Genomic DNA, 18666 nt, shown 5'->3' on the forward strand with positions numbered 1-18666 from the left:
GTGTAAGATGGCGCTCCGGCCCGGATCAGGGGGAGGCGGCAGGTACAGAAAACCTTTCAATTAAACGCGTTTGTCTTTTACTGCTCCATGTTTCACGCGAATGTACTCGGTTAGACTGTGTATTTGTTAACAGGCAGGTTAGTGTAGGCGTGTTGTGGACGGACACTCACTTTTTCACGGCTGTATTGTCTGTGCTCGCGGGTTAGCCTGTTAGCTAGCCGCTTTAGCCTTTCTGTCAGTCCTCCGTCCAACGCCACCGTCTCTCTCCGGCTAACCGGTTAGCCTGCTAACATACTCTCACACTGTAAGCGTTGTCAGACACCTCGTGTTTTAAAGTCATATCCCTTCTTTGAGCGTTTATCGTCTTGTATAAAACTGTTGGACTGTTCTTTGTTTTTGTTCTTCCCGGAGCTGGTTACTTAGCTAGCTTGCTAGCCAGCCGTTCAGGTCTTCCCTCTGATGGCCAGCACTTGCAGCTGCTAGTTGGTTAGCTAGCTAGCTAGCTAGCTTCCTAGATACCTCACCAGCCGTCCCCATATACTTATTACTGAAACGACAGGTTCTGTGGTTGTTATTTCTCGGTGTCTGAGTGTTATAATTATGTGGTGTGCGTTTGGAGGCTCGTCTCGTCTCGTCTTCTCGCTGTCTTGCTGAGGATCTGGAGAAGGCCAGGCAAACAGCTCGACTGTACCGTCCCTGTAACCTCAGCCGTCACAGCAGTGGAGGTGCCACCGTTCATACATTGACTTTTTCTTTCTTCAAACAAATCCAGCCTTTATTTGAGTGTGTTTGAAAGCTCATGGGTTAGTTAGCTAGCCTAGCTAAACTCTCTCACTCAATATGCATCTCCCTTCCATCGCCTCTGAACACACCCCTCTGAGTCTGGCCTGTGAGGAGTAGCTAATGCCCTGTAGGTCCATGCTGTCTTCTGCTTTCTGCTGCCTCTCATTTGGTCAGTTGTTCAGATCCTGAGACTCGAACACCCTGTAAGCTTGCTGAGTTTGGTGCTTTTGCGCAGATCTAGTCCGAGCTAGCTATATCTTTCAGAAAAAAACGCGGCCTCATAATTTATTTACCGGCAGAGCTTGGGCCTCTAGTGAAGGGCTTAAATAATGAATGTCTGGGTCCACGCACCACAGCCCCAGGTAATCGTGATACTGCAGGTGAAACCGGATGACGCCTGGTGATGCCTGGAGTGGAGTCCGCTGGTACGACGAGAAAAAGCACATGCAGTTCAGTTCAGATGTTTCATTTAGTCCCATTGCCACAGGTGCATCGAGTCAAGCCCCTAACCATGCAGTCTGCCTTTACAGGCCTGTGTGAAAGAATGGATGGGTTAAAGAGCTTGCTGAATTTGAGTGTGGTATTATATGGATAATCGGATGCCGCCATTGCAACAAGTTAGTTGGTGAAATCTGCAAATGCTCTGCTGACCCAATGTCATCCTCTCGTACTAATATCAGCACAAAAGCTGTGCGCCGGGAGCCTGAAGACATGGGTTTTCATGGCCAAGCTGCTGTACGCAAACATCTGATGGAGTGGTGTAAAGCACCCCACGGTGCATGTTCTGTAGAGTGGCGAATCACACTTCTCCAGCTGGCAGTATGATGGACAAGTTTGGCTATGTTGATTGTCCAGGAGAACGATACGTGCCTGACTGCATTGTGCTGACTGTAATGTTTGGTGGAGGAGGGATCATCATCATCATCATCATCATATAGGGTTGTAGGCGTCTTAGTTCCAGTGAAGGGATATCTCGTTGCTTCAGGATCCCAATGCATTTTGGACAACTGTATGCTTCCAACTTCGAGTAAACCGGGAAGGCCCTTTACTCCTCGAGCAAGGTCTATAAAGGCATGATTGGGGCAGAACTTGACTGTCCGACCTCACCAACGCTCTTTTGAAGGAATGGGCAAATATTAGACACACTCAACTCCATATTAATGTCCGTGGCTTTGGAATAGGGTGTCATAAAAGCTTCTGTAGGTGTTGTTTTGCCCATATAGTGTATATACACTGTTCAGCCATAACATTAGCACCACTGATGGGAGAAGTGAAAAACGTTGACTATCTTCATCTGCAGTGGCATCTGTCAAGGGTTGGATATATTAGGCTGCAAGTGAGCAGTCAGTTCTTGAAGGTAATGTGTTGAAAGCGGAAAAATTGGACAAGGATGATTGCCATACGCTTTGGTCAGAGCTTCTCCAAAATATCAAGCAGGTTTTGTGGAGTTTTGCTGGTATGCAGTGGTCAATACCAAAAGAGGTTCCCGAAGAGAAAACTGACGACAGGGTCATGGGCACCCACGGCTCGTTGCTGCTCATGGAGGCCCCACCTCACAACTTGCAGGACTTGCAGAATCTACTGCTAACATCTTGGAATCCAGATACTGCTGGATGCCTTCAGAGGTCTTGTGGAGTCCTCGCCTCAAACGGTCAGATCTGTTGTCTATCTCCGTATTAGGAAGGTAGTTCTGGTTGTGCGACTGATCCCTGTATGTATTGATGTATAACTGTGTAAATATCTTTATCTCGTCACTGTCGTCACAAAAGGCGGTCCCTGAGGATGGGTCGTGTTCTAGAGGTGGAGCTCCAGCTGGCCAGCTGTTGTTCTTGTAGCAGGTGATGCAGGCTGGAAGTTGAGTCTAACAGGCTGTGACACATTGCAGGCAGAGAAGGGAAGTCAGCTTTAGCGAGTGGAGCACGGCTAAATCAATCAAGTGAGACCAAACCCAGCCTGTTGGCTGTTAAGCAGAGCATGTATCCTGGCAGAAGCATCAGTGGAAGCCTTCTTGTGTAAACAAGATGGGATGTTGGTGTTAAGTGAGCGGTGTTCCTAGAAGCACTTCAGTGAGCGTGTTATGGAGGTGAAAAGAAAACTGTCAATAGTGATTTCACAGATTTCAATTTAGATCCAGCTGAATCGCCTCCTGTCCCTTTTCCAGATTTAAACTACTGAAGGATGAGAATTGCAAAGCTCTGTCGATTGCTAGGCTTGCTCAAGCTGTTTAGTATAGCAAGGGTGTAACAGTTGTGTAAAAAAATAAATAAAATACAAATAGTGTGTTTAGAGATGTACTATTTATGATATGCTCTCACTCTGATTCTAATGGTGTTTTATGGACATGGCAATCACCGATAAGTTTATTGATGAGGATGCCACAGTTTTGTAAAATTGTGCAGGCCAGTTGGGGGCAAATAACAATGTTAGGAGCAGCAGTTGAACAGGGAAAAATCATGACCGTCTAGGGACACTGGGCGAGTGTGGTGCATGACCGGAACATGCTGGAACATTTTTGTGTGGACACCCTGCTTGGTCAGTACTTATTAACACGTCCTTTGGAAAGTATCACAGCTTGTAAATTTTTTTTGAAGCCAGTTAAGAGTCTTTTAGTTCATGTTTGAGGGATTTTCGCCCTGTCTTTCTTGCAGAAGGCTTCGAGTTCTACTTTGCAGTGGTGGCTCAGAGGTTATAGATGACAGGTTTGTGGGTTCAAGACCCAGGCTCGGCAAGCTGCCCACTGTATATGCACATATACATATGTGTTCACTGGTTCAAAGACATCCAACACAAATGGTGAATTTGGCCGGCGTCTTCGTCTTCGCCCCATTTCTGTTTATACCCAGGTTTTTTTTTGGGGGGGACGGGGACGGGGACGGGACTGTGAGGGTCATGGCCAATCCTTCATCTTGCGCCTTTTAAGGTAGTCCATTGTGGAGGTTTTAAGGTGTGTGTGGAATCATCCTCTGTTCATCTTCAGCCTTTGTATACACAGTGTGACGTTTGCTTCCAGAATTCCCTGTCATTTAATCGAATTCAGTGACATTTTGACCAGGGATGAATTGGAGACATGCTATAACAGTAAAAGGGGTGTATTGTATTGTATTGTCAATTGCAGTTTTAGGTAATCCCCGTTTCTCATAAAGACATGCTATATTATAACTTTTTGTTACAGAAATGTGCCAAAGCAGTGTTTAGCGTTTAATTAAGTAACACACAACATTTGGACAGTCTAATATATTGATCTTCGATATATAACATATTGATCTTTGGACCAATCCCTGCATCACAGAAAAGACTACAAATCACTGACAACTCTGTGACATATTACTCTTAAAGGATGATGTAGTAAAACATCAGTACTGTTTGAGTTCATTTGTTTTAAGCACAGCATATCTAAGCTATAGTCTTGTATGCGTTTAAGTAAGCCAGCTGGCCTGTATGCGTGTCGGAGCAGCACCGAGAGAGGGCTTTTGTGTGTTGACATTTGGAAATGGCAGATTTGCGGGGCCTCCCCTGCCCCTGACGTCAAGGCAGATTTCTTTCAGTGTTAATCTGCAGGCTTAATCCTATGTTATGTTCCTCTCTAGTGATGCAGCCTCTGTGAGCGCTCTATAAAGCCCTGTAGCTGAGGGTGTACAAAAGCATGGTGGAGCTACCCTGTAACCATTGTCTTAGAGAGAGAGAGAGCTGTAGTTCACCCAGGGTAGCCTGCATCCTGATGTCATTCAATCACAAACAGCATGACAGAAGAGAGAGAGAGAGAGAGACATGAATCCAGACAGACCCAAATTACATAAAGCAAAATCTTTTCAAGTTAATGAGCAGAGCTGCACCACTGACCTGCCAGGGAAATGTGTCCCACTTGCCCAGCTCTCTTTTTTTGATGGTGGAAAATACAAAGCACGGTATTGCTCGCTCCTGTAATTCCAGCTCACTGTGCAGTTTTTGGACCCGTCATGGTGGTCATACAGGATCAGAGCAGCTGATATTTTGTAGTTGCTGCCAGGCCACAACAGGGCACCAGGGAAATCTGCTCACGACAGGATGTTCTTGGCTAGAGGTCGAGGTCAGAGGAATTGGACAGGAGGTTCTTCGATAACAAAGCTGATACACATTCCCCAGTCATTATAAGAGTACCCAGTTGGTTAACAAACAGGTAATTTGCTAACCGAGAGAGAAGTTGTAGTTGACATCCAGCTAATCTTAGTAGTTTTACAATGTGCAACACCCCCCCCCCCCACATGTGCAATTAAGTCATTTGCAATTACCTGTAAATACTCTGTAAATAAAATTGTTATTGCTTTTATTATTTATATTATGTGTATATAGTGGTAATTTATAGTGTATTGCTATCCCTTTTCTGCTGTGACACTGAAAAGTTCCCCACTGTGGGACTAATAAAGGGTTATCTTGCCTTATCTTAAAATTTGGAGCCCCGTCTCAGATCACTCCCTCTTCACTATGTAGTGCACTTTGCGGGTCATGAAATAGCAGCAGCTATGGTATGCCTGCTGTATAGTGATGTCTGTATTTGGTTTAAAAGTGGTGCACTATGTAGGAATAAGTGATGTGAGACAGTGCTGATGGTCTCTTGTCCTCAGAAAGTAAAAAGGACAGCTGTGCAGATGGAACTTTAGCTGTGTCCCTGCACAGAACTTATGTGTTTGTTAACTCTGAGCTGTTTTGAGACACCGCTTCACAGTGATGTGCGTTGAAAGCTGTAGTTTTTGATGTAGTGAAAGCTTCAGTTTACATCATTGTCAAGCTGTTAGCAAGTAAGACAGATTTGGTCCTCTCAGAAGGCTCTCAGAAAAGTCTCTGAAGCTTGGTCACTGTATTCTGCCATGTTTCCCCGACACAAAACAAACCCACACTGAGTTTTTGAAACAGTAATACTCACCATCAGGACATTTACCATGGTCTACTGTGAAACCAGTGATGGTTTCATGTCTAATACATACAGTAGTCTTATACAAATGTCTTTCATAGCCTGCTGTCGTCATCATCTGGAATCATCTAGACCTACTGCTGGCTTAGCCTTTACAGCTCTGTCAATAAGTAGTGATGCACTGATACCGGATCGGTACCTGGCACCCATACTGGCTCTTATACACAGTAACGATATCGGCAATAGAGAGAACCAATACCATGAAGCTTACTGAAGCCTTACATTTTATTTAATTTGTTTTACGTAGAACATTTCTGTTTTCAGATTTTATGAAACCACACATTTAAACAGCCAGTAAAATCCAGTCATAGACAGTTATTACCATTAAACTTTTCATTACAGCTCTCTCCACTTTCTCTCCATGTGCTGTTTTTGTTTTTGGAGTTTCAGCAGCTGGTTTAAAGACTAACACACACTGAAGTTCAGTACTTTTTACACAGAGACGTGGATCTGAATGTGAAATCACTGCAGAAGCTCTTTCTGTTTCTAAACTGGTGTTTAATCACTGCTCTGAAATGGGAATTTTACACACTGATTAAAAAGCTGTTTGGTGAAGCTTCTTCAGATTCTGCTTCCCTACCTGCACGTGTTTCTGCATTGTGGACATTCTGATTTTTTCAAATGTGCAGCTCCTCAACCAGTAAACGCTGATCTTTCAAGCTTATTAGATCTTTATTTGGAATCACATATAAAAAAGTACAGCCTATAAAAAGTGGAGAGTAGAGAGCATCTATCCAGTATTTATATCAGAGTTGGGATCAGTATCGGTACTCTGTATTGGCAGATACTTGTATCTCTATCAGGGAAAAAGCATTCTCAAACATCCCAAGAATCAGAAGCCATGAGCACATCTTAGCAGCATTCTTAATGAAGTTAAAATAGTTTTGTTTAGAGATGGGTGTGGGATTTCATGAAAAGAATACCTCTCCAACTGTTAAGCTTTTGGCCTTGTGTTGCAGCCAGTGGCACATGGAACATTTCACTGGTAGAAGGAAGAATGGATTCAGTTCAATACCAGCAAATTTTGGAAGATAACATTACTCTCATCAGAAAAGAGGACAGTATTCACAGCAATATGACCTGAAACCCTGTTACTAACCTTACAGATATGAATGTTATTTCAGTATAAAGGTAATTTGAAAATGTTCTATATCAGCATCTACCCACAGCTCCTATACCAGTGCACCCCTGCTGGCTAGAGCCTGACTTATGAAGTGACCACAAGAGGGGGAACGTGATTGTACTGATCAGGGCTGATTATAATCATGGTGCTTTTCAGTCGGCAGGTTGCCTGTTTGTATATAAAATGGCTACTGAGTAAAAAACTGGTTGAGGGCAGACTATTTAGAATCATTAGTTGAGGGGTCTTTTATTTTTGTCTTAAATTTGAAACATATTTGAACTAATTTAATCTTTTTTTTTAATATATCTAGCTTCATGTACCCTGTCGGAGGGGGACTTGGACCACCGCAAGGTAAGAAGCTGATATCTTGGTGCATTTATACTAGTCTGTTTAAAGACTTTGCTGCAAGGGTATTGTTATCTTCTCTTGAACTTGGTTTCTTACTCTCCATCGTTAGAAGTCGTATTGCTAAAATTAGCTCAGAGAGCTTCACATGCTAAAAATATAATTGTTGCTGCTTCCTGCTTGAAATCCTGAAAGCCTTCTTTATTCGAATTAAAATGTTCTGCCTTGTTTTTTCTTGACAAGTGCTTTTAGGGAAGGGACAGTTTTGCATTGGACTTGTGGCTTAAGCCACTCGTTTAAAGTATTAGTAGAGTCAGTGCACGTTGCTGTGCCATGGAGGCGGATTAGACGTTGTTGTCTAATCTGTAGGACCGCTTGTGTTTAGTTAATCAAATCAAATCTTTGTATTTTGGGAATATTTAATAATATTTAAATTCCTTATCCTGCATGCTTTGACGTTTGCTTTCTGACAGGAATGATGCCCATGCAGCAGCAGCAGCAGCAGGGCTACCCCATGGTCCCGGTCATGCAGCCCAACATGCAGGGCATGATGGGAATGAATTTCGGAGCCCAGATGCCTCCCGGTGCCATGCCCATGCAGGTGATACTTTTAAGACAGTATTATTGTCAGAGTTTTATTTGTCCCTGATGTAACTGAACCAAAGCTCTCACTTTTGCCCTGGTCTGATGTTCTCTGACACAGTCAATTGACACATTGTTTGGCCTAATATTAAATAAACACCTGGTTGACTAGGTCGTTTTTGAAGTAACATATTTCTTCACATATTTTATCATTTGACTATTTTATCTGAAAGATTGTGTACAATAAACAAAAATATTTCCCCTCTGAAAAGGTATAAAAATAATATAAATAGGAAAAGGAAAGTAGGATGGATTCTCGGTTTTAGCTCATTTAAAACATATTTACTATAGTTTACTATATTTACATATTTACTACTAACTTTTTGATGCCATCTCATACCTTGCATAATTTTATTTTCTTTGACACATCATTTTAGGTTTTCTGGTGATGGCTGGCATTAAAGCAAGTTTTCTTTAATAAGCTTTGGCATTTCTTCTCTCCTAGCACTGATTTAATTGTTGAGTAGCTAGCAGCCAGTTTTTCAGAAGCTGTAGGTTTAAGGAAAAACTAAAAAAGCAGTTCTTCCAAATATCTCCAATATCGTTGGAGAAATCAGGCAATAATAGTGAGCCTGGCTTCATGTTTCACTGTAATAATCTTGCCTTGTCATTAGGGGGAAAGAAAATATCAATATATTGAAGTATTGAAGTGTTCTGAACATTGTATTGATTTTTTTTTTATTATTAATCGTTTACATCAAAGAATGTTGGCAGATAGTAGTTCATTTTGTGTAGTGTTTAAACCCTGACCGTTGTTTTTGTTTTTTTGGCTATGATATCCTTCAATTTAAATTCCAAAATGTATATCACAGTATATCGCCTTGCTCACAGTATCACAATATATTGCTGTATTACGAATCGTAACCCCTGTGTCGTGATGCATATTGTAATGCCAGGTTCTTGCCAGTACACATTCTTTAATTAACTCCGTACTGCTGAGACTGAAAACTTTATTCTACACACTGTCTACAAATGTTTGTTTCTACTAGTTGCTTTTCATGTATTTTGGTGCTAAAAAATACTTTAGGAAATGACTGACTACAGTGTGCTTTCTTCTGCTTTTGCGTGCAGGGTGGGATGGCCATGGGGATGCAGGCGCCAGGCATGCAGTTCATGGGTCAGCCACAGTTTATGGGCATGAGAGCCCCCGGACCACAGTACCCTGCTGACCTGCAGAAACAGATGGCAGAGGAGCACCAGTGAGCATATTTGCTGTAATACTGCATAAAGAGAAAGTGTGTTGCTAAGCTTCCCTCTCATTCGTTGTTTGCGTGTATGCAGAAAGCGCTTGGAGCAGCAACAACGCATGCTGGAAGAAGACAGAAAAAGGAGGCAGTTTGAGGAGCAGAAACAGAAACTACGTCTACTGAGCAGCGTCAAACCCAAAGTGAGCCTATTAAAACTCCATTCCCCTGTTACATCCAGCATTTTAGAGAAGACCTTGACTGATACTGTATTAAATATGGACATACACAATTCCACCTGAATTTGATTTGATTTTGAGACAGAATGATGGTGTAATATAGACAGTTACTCCATAATTGCACCGGTCACTGTGTGTAGGGGCCTACTTTTAAAGCCAGTGCCGTTTGATTCAGTGGTGAAATCCAAGAATCTAAGACCACAAAGAGCAATTTTACAAACAGCTGTGTACAAATATACAACAATTGGGATGACCCAACGACCACATTGATCTGTTGGTGAAACGTCATCCCTCCTAGATATTCCACAATCAGCTGTGAGTTGTGTTAGTGAAAAGTGAAAGCCATATCCATGGCTAAGCAGCTGCATGCAAGCCTTACATCACTGAGCACAGTGCCTATGGACTCTCTATCTGGTGGTCTGACAGTCCAGTTTCCAGGACCTAGACCTCTTAGTTTCAGTGAAAAGAAATCGTATCGCTTCCAACTTTGTGGAAACAGTTTGGGTAAGGCCCTTTTCTGTACCAGCATGACTGTATGTGCCCCAGTGCACAAAGCAAGGTCAATAAAGGATTTTTTTAAAGAAGTTTATTGTTTAAGAGCTTGACAGGCCTGCACAGAGCCATGTCCTCAACCACACCTTTGTGATGAACAAGAGAGTCTGGCTCGCAATCTCCGTTCTAGTTCAACATCAGTGCGTGACCCACAAATTGCTCTTTTGGATGACTGAGCAAAATGTCCCACAGACACACTCCACAATCTTGTATAAGGCCATCCCAGACAAGGGGAAGCTGTTATAGTTGCAAATCATATAAGCTCCTGTAGTGTAATGTGTAGGTGTCCCAATACTTTTGTCTAGGTATATGTCTCATGTGTATTGGCCTCAACTGTATATAATGATCGATTCTAATGCGCTAAGAAAATCCTCTACTTATCTGTTACCTGTCCACCTAAACCTTCACAAACCACTTCCATCTGCCCAGACTGGGGAGAAGAGTCGAGACGACGCATTAGAAGCCATCAAAGGGAACTTGGATGGGTTCAGCAGAGACGCCAAGATGCATCCCACTCCATCTTCACAGTCTAAGAAACCAGGTATGCTCTAGCCTGTTGCCCACTCATATCATCACCCATTACAGCAGTCACCGAATAGCCTTTAATATAAGTCAAGTCAGATTTATTTGTATAGCGCTTTTTACAACTGTTGTCGTCACAAAGCAGCTTTACATAATTAGTACTTTACATAATTAGTGAGCAAGCCAAACGGCGACAATGGCAAGGAAAAACTCCCTCAAAGCTGGAGGAAGAAACATTGGGAGGAACCAAGACTCACAAGGGGGACCTCTGGTCAGAACTATTTAAACATTAATGGTAAAAATGACTAAACCAGATACAACAGAAAGTTAATAGTGGTGATAATAATAGTGGCAGACAGCCACAAGACCATCTAGGTTTCAACACGGCAACCAAACAGGCAGCAGCGGCAGGCGGGAGAGCCGCCGATCCGCCATGGGTAGTGGCGGGTGGGGGGGCCCGCTGGCCGGACTGGTAGGTGGCAGCTGGTTTGATGCAGGTAGAGGGGACCTCAGCAGGCAGTCTTCCAGCAGGTTGGGCTGGGTGGCCATTAACTTAAAATTAAGGTAAAAAAAGAAAGAGAAAGTTAGTTCTGAGAGGAATTTTATGGAGGGCGGAGAATGTTGAGCATCAGCATCAGAGTGTGTCTGATGACTCCGGCAGGTCTGATTATAACAGCCTAATTAAAAGGAGAGAGCCAGAAGGTAACACAGACACGGGTGCACCCTGAAAACACCAGCATCTATCTGCTCCACCGTCAACAAACCTGAGTGCTGAGTGATCGTGTGTAGGCAGCGAGACGACAGCTCCAGCATCTCAGTGTACTACAATTCCCTGGGTCCGTGAACCCCTGGACCTGCAGCCCTTATCTAAGAAACATTAATTACCAAAAGCTAAACTAAACAGATGAGTTTTTAGCTTAGATTTAAAGATTGAGACGGTGTCTGAATCCCGAACATTATCTGGAAGGTTATTCCAGAGTTGGGGGGCTTTATAAGAAAAGGCTCTTCCCCCTGCTGAGGTTTTCTGAATTTTGGGCACGAGTAAGAGGCCAGCACCCTGAGATGTAAGTAGTCTTGATGGTTCGTAATATACAATAAGATTCCGCAGGTACTCAGGAGCGAGGCCATGTAGGGCTTTATATGTTAATAGAAGAATTTTGTATTCGATACGGAATTTAACTGGGAGCCAATGAAGTGCTGATAGAACTGGACTGATATGGTAAAATTTTCTAGTTTTAGTAAGGACCCTGGCTGCAGCATTTTGCACCAGCTGAAGTTTATTGAGGTTCCTGCTGGAACAACCTGACAGTAGTGCGTTACAATAATCTAGCCTTGAGGTAATAAAAACATGTACTAGCTTTTCTGCATCTTGTAGTGATAAGGAGTTTCTTAGTTGGGGATGTTCCTAAGCTGCATAAAGGCTGTTCTACTAATATTAGCTATATGTTGCTTAAATGATAGCTCTGAATCAAATGTGACACCAAGATTTTTAGCTGCTAAACTAGGAATGATGGAAGCATCGGCCAAGTCTAACATTAAGTCTGATAGTTTATGTCTAGTGTCTTTTGGACCTAAAAGGAGAACCTTGGTTTTGTTACTGTTAAGAAGAAGGAAGTTATGTGACATCCAGAGTTGTATATCCTTTACACAGTCCTCCATTTTCTGTAGTCTAAATTTATTGTCAGGTTTGGCTGAAATATAGAGCTGTGTGTCATCTGCATAAAAATAAAAATTAACGCCATGTCTGCTTATAACTGAGCCCAGTGGTAACATGTATAATGTAAATAATAGCGGTCCTAAAATTGAGCCTTGTGGAACTCCATATCTTACTTCTGCGTAGTTTGAAGATAAATCTTAGATATGATTGGAACCATGATAGGGCTGTCCCTGTGATCCCAACCATTTTCTCTAATCTTTCTAGTAATATAGAATGATCTATTGTATCAAAGGCTGCACTAAGGTCTAGTAGGACTAATAAAGATATGTAGCCTTGATCAGAGGCAAGAAGGAGATCGTTCATAATCTTCACTAGGGCTGTCTCTGTGCTGTGATTTGGTCTAAATCCGGACTTGAATTTCTCATACATGTAATTTTTCCTCAGGTATAAGCAGAGTTGTTGGGCCACAGCTTTTTCTAATATCTTAGATACGAATGTTAAGTTGGAGATGGGTCTATAATTAGATAATATGCTAGGAACAAAATTTGGTTTCTTGATTAAAGGTTTTATAACTGCTATTTTAAGGGTTTAGGGTACATGCCCAAGGCAAAGGGATGAATTTACAATTGTTAAAAGGGGTCTGCTGAACCCATTATATGACAATAACGATACCACTGCGCTGCTGTCAACCTTACAGAAGGACAAGAGGGACACACAAAGACGTTAGCCGGTCACGCTGTTTACGTTTTGTCCGTTGGTACCAGTAGCTTATGACACCAAGTCTGTTCTCGACCAGAGCATGTTTTTTTTTTTTTTTTTTTTTTTTTTTTTTTTTTTTTTTGCCCTCTCAAAATAGGATGTCTTCAAGATGTTTCTAGACTGGGGTTCCTCTCCTCTTTTCTTGTTATCTCTCCTGTATGTTCAGCTCATTATGTGTGTGTATACACAGTGAAGAGCTTGTCATCACTTGAATTCCTGTCTGTTTGACTGTCAGAACAACATCGTTGGTCTCATTTGCCCTCATGTTCCCCATTCTCATTTAGAGTGCGCTTCACTGCACAAAACTCATTACATGAAGTAGGACGGGTATGATTTGCCCGGCTGTATGTGTACATCTGGGGAACCGAAAGCACCTGTTTGTCTCTCTGCGACACTCTAGTTCATGTCATCCCACCACTGTCAGTGTAACTGGTGTTGTGCGTTGTGTCTGTCATTATTTTCTGTTTTGTGTTCGCAGACTCATCGCCATCTCACTCCTCTGTCCCCCCTCAGTCACTCCCCCCTGCTTTCGCAGAGGATGATGATGAGTTTAGCGACTTTATGCAGGGGCCCGTCGGTGGCTCCTCCCTCTCTTTCCCCCCTCCCTCCCTCCCTCCATCATCCTCTTCCTCAGTTGTCAGTAGTTCGCCCTTAAAAGTGGGTCCCACTTCCTCTGGCCCTGTCCCTCACTCTCTCACTGCCTCTCTGCCTCCCTCCACTGCCCCCCCACACTCTTCTGTCATCTCCAGCTCCCAATCTGCATTCCAAGGTAACTCCTGTCTCACTGTCTTTTCTTTTATTATTATTATTTATTTATTTTGCTTCATTCTTCATCACTCATGTACGTTGGTATTGTGTCTGCTGTGTGTCTGGAAAAGGACTGATGGCCAGAGCTGTACCAATACTGTGGTTCATTGGCGATTTTTCACAAGTCAGGTCTTGAGCTTGCAAGTGGCACAGCTGTCTAAGCTTTTTTTTTCCTGCTGTGGCCACAAATGTGATATACCCTTTCATGGCCCAAAAAAGACTGAAAGAGCAGAATTGGCCTTGCTCTCTTTGGATGTTTGAGTGAGATACTAGCCAGCATGGGTGTCTGTTGGGTGTCTGTTGGCTGACTTAACAGAATGTACAGTTGGCGTTTTTACGCCAAATTTGGCATCAGACAGATGTTAATTTGCTGTATCTGTACTTATTCTGGTTTTTGGGAATTGGTGCTTTAGTAAAAGTCTTGGACTCAGTAGGTCTGTAGTAAGTTGCATATGTTTGAGTTGGGCCTGCTGCAGCCTCTGTCATCCCCCCCTGATAAGGAGGTTAGTGTGACTAGGGCTGAGCGGGAGGTCTGCGTCTCAGCGTTGGTATCTGGAACTCTGCTACCTTGTTGGAGTTCCAGAGGCTGACTGGGAGATAACATGCTTATAGAGAGATGCGTATCCTGCTGGAGCTCGGCATGTGTGTTGTAGTCTCAACAGCACTGCCTGACAGCTGGATTCGAGTGCTTGCTTGGTTCTCAGGCAGGCAAGCTAATCAAATCAGTATGTGTTCCATATTGAAGGTTAGTAGATGCCATGATAGTTTTGGTCTTTCAGGGGCACTTTTTTAATTTTATATATATATATATATATATATATATATATATATATATATATATATATATATATATATATATATATATATATATATATTAGCACTCAACAATGTATAAACTTGCATATGCTCTTAGATTGTGCCATAACTGCAGCCGTTCAATGACCTGTTCTCCAGGCCCATCTCTGGAAGAGAAGCTCTTTTCATCATGCGATTTATCGGCCGACAAGAAGGCCCAGGTCAGCTTTAGGTCGCGGCAGGCCCTTGCGGAGGTGGCCCCCAGAGCCCAGGTCTCAGTTCAGTTCCACAGCAGTTCCAAAGCCCGCAACTGGGCCAGCTCCCCCGATGACCTCAGTGCTGCCTTCACCGTGGAGACAACCCCTGAACCTACATCTGCTCCCAGACCTCCACCAGTGGCAGAAACCCCACCTAAGCAGGTGTCTAATGCCAGCGGTGAGAAGAAAAGTTGCCTCGTCCCTCCTTTCGTCTGTCCTGTCAGCTGCACTCACTCGCTCTTTGCTTTTACTAATCATGAAGCGCCGCTGGAAGTTTCGGATCTGATTTTCTTTACTAAACCAGAATCAGCAGTGCATGAATGTGATTTGATTATACAGCCGATACACGGCTCTTTCCAATCCCAGCGCTTAGAACCTAGGAAGCTCATCTGCTCCATCCTGAAAAGCTAATATCAGAACCTGGCTTGATTTCATTCAGGAATCTGATCCCGTTTCTTGTTGTATGGTGTCAGTTAGACAGGCTCAAGGAGGTGTCCTGAAGGTAAGAGCCTCCAGGGTTTCTCAGACTCTGAGGAAGGACCTCGTCTTTTTTCCTTCTGCCAGCACTGGGAGTATTTCTCATTCCTCCCCCGACCTGCTCCTCGTTAGAGAGTCCCGACAGCCTGACAGCGTGGGGAGATGGGCTGCGTCTCTGGAGATCCGCTGGAGTTTTACCTGCTGACTCACCCCGTGCCCTGCCTCTGCCTTCGCCTTTACTCGCTGTAACCTTCTTGGAGGGGCCAGAGCTTCTTGTGCATGCTGGAGATTGGGCTTTGGTCTGATGCAGCATTCTCTGTTTTCCTCCTCTTCCTTTCTCTTCAGCTAGTATAAAGAATGATTTTGAGGCAAGCCTGATTGGAATATTGCGGCATGGTTGCCTGACGCAAATAACGTTACTAACATCGATAACATAAATTGTTTTGGGTTTTTTTTCCCCCACTCACGTATGCAGGTTGCTAAAGGTGGGTGAAAATGATTGTGTACATTATCATTGTTAGCAACCAAGACATCCCCGCTGATAGTTAATTTCCATATAAAAACAAATGATGTAGAAATTGATAGTAACAGCTATGGAAAAAAGTGTACGTCTTCAAATTGCATCAAGTGGCAATCGTCGGGGTCGAAGCACTGACCGCTATTATGGAGCCCAAACAGCACAAATGATGGGTAATGTTACCCATGTTGGGCCTCAAAAGGAGACTTGAACATGATGAATTTACATAGTTAAATAATTTTAAAGCTGTTGCCCCTGTTTTTTGGTCTTGTAGTGGAGCAGAATTCACCAGCTACAGCGGATCTGACTCTGCACTGCACCTTTTTCCACGTCCAATTAATTTGTCACCTCTAAATATCAGTGAACCCCATGGTGACTGCATATTTATTCGGCATCTCCCTTTTAGTTCAGTTCGTCTTTATTCAGCACTTTTCACACCAGATGTCGTCACAAAACAGCTGTTTAGAAATCCACACTCAAGAAACATGAGGGTTACATGCAGGACAAGATGCTTATTCGGCTAGCTGGCTGATTGTACGGACAGCCTTGCTGAAGTAATACAGAGTGTAGTGAAAACAGCATGGCGTCAGTGGAACATCTGCACTTGGCTCTCTCTGCACAGCAGGTGTGCTGTAGGCATCAGGCAGACTCGCTAGACCTAGCATGCAAAACTGTGCTGCCCTGCTACTATGTCTCACTGCTGTCATTCTTTTGCCACAAGCAGGTGTTGGCGTCTTCCCCCAGCAAGAAATCCAGCCCATGGTGCCAACTTGGCTCTACAATGACTCTCTCATTCCAGGTAATTAGTGACACGGGACGTTTATTATAAACAAGCCTTTTCGCCATTACCCCAAATGAGAGCGGCCGGCCAAGATTTGTTTGGTGTCCATTTCTTTAGCTGCAAGGCTAAATCTTTAGACAGGCTACTATATACAGTCATGCCCGAAAGTATTCATACCCCTGTCAAAGTTTGACTTAAATTTACTTTTATTTAACCAGAAATTATATTTTTGCCTGGAAATGACACAGGCATCTCCCAGGAGATAACACGATGATGTACAAGAGGCATCATTGTGGGAAAAAATATTTCTCAGCTTTTATACACATTTGAACAAAAAGTGGCATGTCCAAAATTATTCATACCCTTCTCAATAATTAATAGAAAAGCCTTTATTGGCTATTACAGCAATCAAACGCTTCCTGTAATTGCTGACCAGCTTTTTGCATGTCTCCACTGGTATTTTTGCCCATTCATCTTTAGTGATGAGCTCCAACTCTTTGAGGTTCGAGGGTCTCCTTGCCATCACCCTGATCTTTAGCTCCCTCCACAGATTCTCAATTGGATTCAAGTCAGGACTCTGGCTGGGCCACTGCAAAACATTAATGTTTTTGTCTGCTAACCATTTCTTCACCACTTTGGCTGTGTGTTTTGGGTCGTTGTCGTGCTGAAATGTCCACCGGTTCCCAAGGCCAAGTTTCTCTGATGTTGTTGTTGAGAATCTTGATGTATTGCTCTTTTTTCATGGTGCCATTTACTGCGATCAAGTTCCCTGGTCCATTGGCTGAAAAACACCCCCAAAACATTAGGTTCCCACCACCATGTTTGACAGTGGGGATGGTGTTCTTAGGGTTGAAGGCTTCTCCTTTTTTACGCCAAATGGTGCACACATCATTGTGGCCAAACAATTCAATTTTTGTTTCATCTGACCATAAAACAGAACACCAGAAGTCTTCTTCTTTGTCCAGATGAGCATTTGCAAAGGTCAAGCGGGCTTTTGTGTGCCTTTTCTGGAGAAGTGGTGTCCTCCTTGGCCTGCGTCCGTGGAACCCAGCAGTGTGCAGTGTCCGTTGAACTGTCTGCCTTGAGATGTCGCCACCAGCAGAGTCCAGATTCACCAGGATGGCCTTGGTGGTGATCCTTGGATTTTTCTTCACCTCTCTCACTATTCTCCTGGCCAGCACTGGTGTCACTTTTGGCTTCCGACCACATCATCTGAGATTTTCCACAGTGCGGAACTTCTTGTATTTTTTAATAATACTTTGCACTGTAGCCACTGGAACTTGAAAACATTTTGATATGGCTTTATAGCCCTTTCCTGACTTGTGAGCGGCCACAATGCACAGCCGCAGGTCCTTAGTGAGCTCCTTTGTCTTAGCCATGACTGTCCACAAACCAACTGCAGAGAGCTGCTGTTTTTCTCCTGTTGAGTTGATTAAAACAGCTGTTCCCAATGAATCAGGGTAATTAGGATGCTTTAAAACAGCTTGGACTATTTGGAATGGTATAGAACTTTGGATTTTCCCATATACTGTGACAGTTTTCAAAGGGTATGAATAATTTTGGACATGCCACTTTTTGTTCAAATGTGTATAAAAGCTGAGAAATACTTTTTCCCACAATGATGCCTCTTGTACATCATCGTGTTATCTCCTGGGAGATGCCTGTGTCGTTTCAAGGCAAAAATATAACTTCTGGTTAAATAAAAGTAAATTTAAGTCAAACTTTGCCAGGGGTATGAATACTTTCGGGCATGACTGTATATATTTTACATAAATATTATATAAATCTTTTTTTACACAGGCAGAGACCTCTCATTTCTTAGCCGTGCTGAAACCCTAAGTGCTGTATTTTTGTTTTGTGCAGACATGTTCAAGAAGGTCTTGGAGTTCACCATGACTCCAGCAGGCATCGACACAGCCAAACTCTACCCCATCCTGATGTCGTCAGGTCTGCCCCGAGAAGCTCTGGGTCAGATTTGGGCCTCAGCTAATCGCACCACGCCAGGAAAGCTGACCAAAGAGGAGCTGTACACTGTACTGGCCTTGATTGGAGTGGCACAGGTAGCTGTGGGGTTTTCTGTTTATTTTCCTTATACAAACATACCCGGAGTGCAGTCACTGTGAAAATATGGAAGTGTATTAGGCCAAACTGTGGCCTACATTTTGGCCCAGTTCACTCCCATTACATGACGGATAAGTCAGCATGCTAAAGCTCTAGGGACGCTCCCAAGCGGCACAGTGGTTCCCATTGCTGGGAGCAGAGTTCTGTTCCTAGTGAG

The 18666-nt window shown here is 43.3% G+C and overlaps 1 protein-coding gene across 6 annotated transcripts in view; it reads left to right on the forward strand.

Moving 5' to 3' along the window:
* The window catches only part of synrg (synergin, gamma), a 56321-nt gene continuing 37655 nt past the window's right edge, over positions 1-18666 (forward strand). For 3 of the 6 annotated variants that reach the window (XM_072690634.1, XM_072690633.1, XM_072690635.1), the window contains exons 1-10: positions 1-42; positions 7165-7205; positions 7673-7800; positions 8913-9040; positions 9123-9228; positions 10246-10357; positions 13233-13523; positions 14516-14791; positions 16332-16406; positions 18252-18448. In XM_072690634.1, the coding sequence (XP_072546735.1) occupies positions 8-42; positions 7165-7205; positions 7673-7800; positions 8913-9040; positions 9123-9228; positions 10246-10357; positions 13233-13523; positions 14516-14791; positions 16332-16406; positions 18252-18448 (1389 nt within the window). In that variant the 5' untranslated portion in view covers positions 1-7. Of the gene's footprint in view, positions 43-7164; positions 7206-7672; positions 7801-8912; positions 9041-9122; positions 9229-10245; positions 10358-13232; positions 13524-14515; positions 14792-16328; positions 16407-18251; positions 18449-18666 lie in introns of all 6 variants that reach the window. The other 3 variants (XM_072690638.1, XM_072690637.1, XM_072690636.1) reach the window with 2 other exon arrangements.

The sequence above is a fragment of the Salminus brasiliensis genome, chromosome 11 (assembly GCF_030463535.1).
Source record: "Salminus brasiliensis chromosome 11, fSalBra1.hap2, whole genome shotgun sequence".
Lineage (NCBI taxonomy): Eukaryota > Metazoa > Chordata > Actinopteri > Characiformes > Bryconidae > Salminus > Salminus brasiliensis.